At 37.8% G+C, this 6,000-nt stretch overlaps 1 protein-coding gene across 4 annotated transcripts; it reads left to right on the top strand.

The window, feature by feature from the left end:
- The first annotated feature begins 799 nt into the window (after positions 1–799).
- On the top strand, positions 800–1,701 carry LOC113329649. Of its 4 annotated transcripts, XR_003349968.1 has the most exons (5): positions 800–857; positions 1,057–1,112; positions 1,202–1,262; positions 1,414–1,426; positions 1,652–1,675. XR_003349968.1 is itself a non-coding variant. In XM_026576511.1 (4 exons), the coding sequence occupies exons 1-4, from the start codon at positions 844–846 to the stop codon at positions 1,595–1,597; spliced, it is 315 nt and encodes a 104-aa protein (XP_026432296.1). In that variant the 5' UTR covers positions 800–843; the 3' UTR covers positions 1,598–1,701. The 4 variants fall into 4 exon arrangements, 3 of the variants coding, with proteins under 3 accessions (XP_026432296.1, XP_026432301.1, XP_026432290.1); XM_026576511.1 differs by having other exon boundaries at positions 1,414–1,701; XM_026576516.1 differs by having other exon boundaries at positions 1,400–1,701.
- The last annotated feature ends 4,299 nt before the right edge of the window (positions 1,702–6,000 follow it).

The raw sequence follows: 6,000 nt of genomic DNA, 5'->3' as shown, positions 1-6,000 counted from the left end.
TGAAAGATTTACTATTACTTTAAATATTTACCTAAACATTTTTCAACAAACAATCAATATCAGCATGTCTCTTTTCCTGTAATTACTCCCTGAATGGGTAATTTAATTATAGTGGAAATCTGAAATTTACTTCCTTAATCTAGCAATCATGTGCTCTTTAACTTTGTTAATTATTTTATGGGTATTAAGGTTTTGTAGCCTGTAGGTGTGTTTGTCATGCATATCATGTACGATTAGGCATAGGCCTAATTTAAAACTAAATTGTTTATTGATTGATTCTCCGTTGCTTCTTATGACAATGCAGTAGGTTGAGTAGTGGAGATAAAAATTTGGTCATATGTACTCTTTCCCTTTGCCTATTCCTTGCTTTCTTCATACGTAAGGAGAGCATTGTTCAGGAACAAACTGATTGTCATGACATCTAATGTGGTATCTAGCGCTATATATAGCATATTTCCAGTAGGCGCCAGAAAAAGAACGCCATGCAGTTATTTCAATTTAGATTGTACTAACAAAATAAACGTCTGAAGTCTAATGTATTTCTCGAATCTGCTCAACGCTAGCGGCACTGTTTCTCAAAATTACCGTGAAAGAATAGTGTTTGCGCGGTACATAAAGCAAAGCCCCAACTTTTTTGGCGTACATAAAAGGAAAGCCCCAACTTCGACTTTTCTTTGGATGGCGAATCTGAGCCCGTGCAGATTACAGAGAGGGTTCTTACTACGCAACCATTTGTTTTGTTTTTTTGCTAGTGTTTTTTTTTTTAAGGTTAGTTACTTATCGTCTTTCATTTTTATTTGGATGTGGTGCAGATTACAGAGAGGGTTCTTACTACGCTAATATATGAACTACTTTGAGTACGTGCCCACAATGTCATTTTGGTTATCGTTGATGCAGCCATATTATGGAATGCCAATGAGTATTACAGCCAATATTCCTTCATGATATCTTATATTTTCCAACACTGATGGAGCATTAATGCACCATATATATCTGGACCTTATCATAAGCATGCATATTTTCTGATATTCGGATATTGATGTGGTTACCTTGCAGATCTATAAATCTCACTGAAATGTCATTCTATGCAACTGTGCATACCTTTTATATTGGTAAAAAACTACACACTTGATTGCATTTTTTTAAGGTTCCTTTCTTTTTCTTTGCAGACTTAAATCTAGGTCCTTGACTTTGTGTGCAGATCTGTGTATCGTATGTAAGTACCACAAAGACGTGATAAATCTGGAAGAAGTTGAGAAGAGGTACAAAGATCAGTTATACAAGATAGGTTATCACATATTCTATGCATAGTTAACATAGATTCGTTATGTATATCCGATGTTTACTTTAGTTTTCACAGTTTCTGAATCGGGTTTTCATTGATGTATTGATCTATCAGCTTTGCTCATTCAGAAGGAAAAAGAAGGTTGGAAATCAAGCTTACCTTAATTCAAATATGTTCATACTCACTCCAGTCAAGTGTACCCCATGCGAAAGATTGGAGGCCAAGATGTTTGGATTTATAAATAGACACTGGAGGGTTCTCTTATATCAAGGGTGTTTAAGATTTAATGTCGGTACGAGAATAAAACTGTGAACAAATCACTTTAGCTCTCAGTTCTTATATCAGTCGTGTTTATGCAATTGGCAGACAGGTACTCACTGGGCTTCACAAAGGGGACAAAGCTCTCTACAATGGATACAAGACTGAATGCCAAAAGTAGTACGGAAATCTTGAGACGTTTGAGAAAAGGTGTAAGACTAAGTTTGGAGCAGGAGAATAGAAATAATGGTGGATACCTTAGACCCTGGTTATTGATTCCCTTTCTCATTGTGTCTAAGTTCTTTCTATTTATTTTTTCATTCGCATTTCCAAAAATCCAAAAAAATATTGTTTCTCGTTAGCTTATTAAAGATATTGACTACGGTATTTCCGCCGCTCCCTGTGGGTCGACCCGTACTTGCCTCTGTTTACTAAGTAGACAGCATGCCATTGCGGTTATCACATATAGGGCTTTTCTAAATCCTATCACTCTGCTATTGCAAGGCGTTATGAATGGGTAGCTTCACCACATTAATATTTTGCAAGTGGTTGAATCTGACACCTCTCCGAATTGAGCATCTCACCGAGACATTCATTACTGAGATGATGTTCAAGCACGACAAAGAATATCTTGGGTATTCTTCGTAACCTTTGCATGAGTGTCCATATGTGCCACAACATTAGAAAGTTTTGATGTATGCACTAGTGTGGAATCCCACTTCCAAAGAAATGCTAAATCAACAGAAGATACTCGGGGCCGAGACGATCAAGCCTAAGACATTCGACGCTTAAGAGATATGACGCTTCAACGCACAAGCATCTAAGGTTCGAAGCATTTAGGATTTTCTTAACTTATTAAATATTTTCAATTCCTCCAGAATACATGTAATACTTGCATTAAGTAATTGAATCTATCAAACCAAAAGAAAATCTAATATTCTTCAGAATCCTTCAAGTTGTACTCCCAATCAAAGAGTACGCCTTTGATAATGGCGCCTCTAGCTTCAGCATAAATATCTCGACGATGACACACTGATTCAATACCAAGACGGTTAAAGTGCAACTGAACAGTCGTTAAATCTTCACTATCGTCATGACAAGACTTCTGAAGCAGGCGCTACATCATTCTTCCATGGATGGCACAAACTCCTTCAACATGTATTTTCTTGCTGAACAGATGAACACCTCTGGGATGCACTTGGGGAGTTGATCTTGTTGAAAAGATCAAGTCATATCAATTTCAATAAATGTGTTCCACATAACAAATCATTGCAACCTGATGTGATGCCATGAAACATCATCAACGGAACCTCTCTATATCACAAACTTTGCACGACTAAGGAACTTTTTCTCCTCACCGATCACACCCAGAATGGAGACTGTTGTTGTTATCGGTCGCAACAACATCAGTTCCTTGACAAAGCCACTTCACAGTAAAGTAATATTGTCCAGGAGAATTCGGGTTGAACTCCTAGTACACCTTCATATTAGGAATTCTCAACCCACCAACTAGTTCGTGAATGTAAAGGCTCACCGGATTGAGAAACAAATACTATGTCGATAATCATGGTTTTGTCCTTTTATGTCTCTGGAGAAACTCCGACCATAGTATCGGCATCAACAAGGATATCTGGAGAAACTCTATCCATGGTATCAGTATCAAAAAGAATTTATGGAGAAAATTCAATCATGATCTCGGCATCAACAACGGTCTCAGGGGCGACATCCTCATGACCGGCTTCATCAACTATCCTTAAAACTCTGAAGTGTTACTCGATGGATCGGACTTATACAAGCACTAACGATTCATATATATGTAGACATGAAAAAATGTTAACATGAAAGTCTTCCTAAAGCCTGAACGACAGATGGGCACAAGTCAAAGTCTTCTACAAGATGTTCCCATCACCTTTACAAATGAGATACAATACACTTCAGGCCATGGGTTTTCAAAAATGTACCAATGGGTGAGTAATGGGACAATGCTTCCTTAAAAAAATATGTTTGTTTATATCTCTACTACAACATACCAAAAGGGCAACTGGACATACCAGCTGAAAGATATGGCCTTTACCGTCAGGTCTACGAAATCTGAAAGATTTGTATGGGATTACAAATTACAAATGTGCATTCTTCGTTGGCTGACCTATACAACTCCAAATTGAGTGGTTATTTTCTCATATGATAACTCAGTCTCTTAATTTCAAAATTGGGGTCACGCATCGAATTCTGACATCGTGTCAGGTTCCTACAACTTCCAGAGCATACAACATTCAAGCAGCAATTCTTAGACGGGATTCATAACCTCTACAGTCGATCGATGTCTACCAGGTCTTGCCAGTAGAAGGTAAAACGAAAAGGAGATTTAACAAAAATATTGGGGACTGACGGTCCACTGAATCATGACAATCAGCTTCACAGTCCAAGACTCGTGACTGGCACCAGGCTCGCCTGTGCTAATCATTCATTATAAAAGTAATGCTACAACTGGGACATACAACTATGGTCATTACATCATCCCCTCTTGAGAGAAACCTCAGTTACGGTCCCGTGACCAGGGTTTCAAAACTGATGTTTCTACGACTGGAAAAAACAAAAGATGGTACTGCAAGCACCAGGATCACGTATCAATCAAGGATTTCATATTTCAAATGAACTAATGGCATTCAAATCTTTCATCAAGCATCCAAGACAACAATCAAATGGTTCATAGACCAAATAAGACGTTTTACAACAAGTCCATCGGAAGCCGTTTTACGCTGCCCTGTATAAAGCGATGAACTGGGAGAAATTGGAAAAGTTTCAATACATGGGTCATGTGACATTCTCTTCGTATGGATGTTCTCTATGACATATACAAAATCCAAGTTGATCGGGCGAACGAGCTAAGAGTCGTGGATCAAACACTGGACATCGTCACTGCTGAAAAATATCTGAAATTCTCCTGGAACTTTTTGTTCCGTCAATTTGAGCCCCTAACAAGTTCAAAACTCAAAAATCTGTGTTACTAAAGCTAGGAAATTTCCTGGGAATAAAAAAGCTGGTGGAGATCATCAAAAAAGGACATCAATAGAAGATTCTACACCATTTTCAACGACGACCTAACTTATGAATTTTCTGATGACGAAATTCCTCATTCATACACATGGATCTTCATTCATTTACCATCAAGTGAAGATTTCATGTATCTATCAAGATGATGTGATATGAAGACTTATTTGGATCCTCCACAAGTCATTTGGGGATCTAGAAAAACAACGAAAATAAGTCCACCGTAGTTGGTGATGCATATTAGTGCTTCAAAGAACAGCAACTTGGTAGAACAATGATTTCCTCTTCCAAGCAGCAGGATTACAAGTGCTAAACCCGCCAAGTTGGTCATTCCACCACCAAAATCAGCAGTGCCTCATCATTCCACACTCGCTGGACGAAGCTCTATCATACTAACAGGATCCCCATTCAAGTTATTGCTCGTACGTGACATCATTGGAGTGAGAACTCTGGTGACATCTTTTATGACTAAGTTCAATTACTTATTTCGTTTATATTTAGGAAAATCACCATCCAGTGCTTACTGTGGAACATGACTGTCCCTCACTAAATAGGGGAATTAATGTTGATGGTGGATTTTTGATAAAGGCTAAAATCGTAAAATCATAATTTTACATATTTCAGACACGGCTTCAGACACATATGTTAAATTCATATTTTAGGATTCAGGCGTGAAAGCTCATGTCATAATCTTTGACTGAGCGTACATCCTCTCAAAGCAGGCATGAATATATGATTCGTAAAGCCTCTCAACTAAGATTTCGACACTTTGCATATTTCATCAACACTTCTATATAGAATCGAAAATGATTGGGCGGTTCATAGACATACTGAATGCTATTAAGAGTGTTAATGTCTTCAGGAAGTCGCAATGTTCCCTGACTATATAGAATACACATGTATAGAATCTCAATGATTGGACGGCTCCTAGATGTATTAACCACTAGTATTGAGCAATAACGTCTTCAGGATGTCGCAATATTCCTTGACTATATAGAATAAATATTCAGAACGAGTATGATGCTTTTACTAGTTCATACCTCGAGTCTCGAATAATTATAATGCTCCTACAGCCTGCATGCTAGTATAGAGCCATCAATTAATTATTTCTAGTCACAATATTCATCAATTGAATTCCTAGAAAATATTTTACGTTCATCATAATATTTCGTTACTTCAATTCATGGCTTTTTCCAGCAGATTCCATGGGTTAGTAATAAATATTCAACGTACGGGCATCTGGGACACCACCGAATAAGCCCCGAGAAAATGGTGCGAGTGTACTTAGCAATAATGCACGAACGAGCACCCAAATGCATAAACGAGCAATCAAAAATATGGACGAACGAGGGAACCTATGCAAAATAGAAACGGGAAATATTAAAAAATAATAGAGATACGCACAT

This window comes from Papaver somniferum, chromosome 1 (genome assembly GCF_003573695.1).
Source record: "Papaver somniferum cultivar HN1 chromosome 1, ASM357369v1, whole genome shotgun sequence".
Taxonomy (NCBI): domain Eukaryota; kingdom Viridiplantae; phylum Streptophyta; class Magnoliopsida; order Ranunculales; family Papaveraceae; genus Papaver; species Papaver somniferum.
This window is presented reverse-complemented; position numbering and strand designations above follow the sequence as displayed.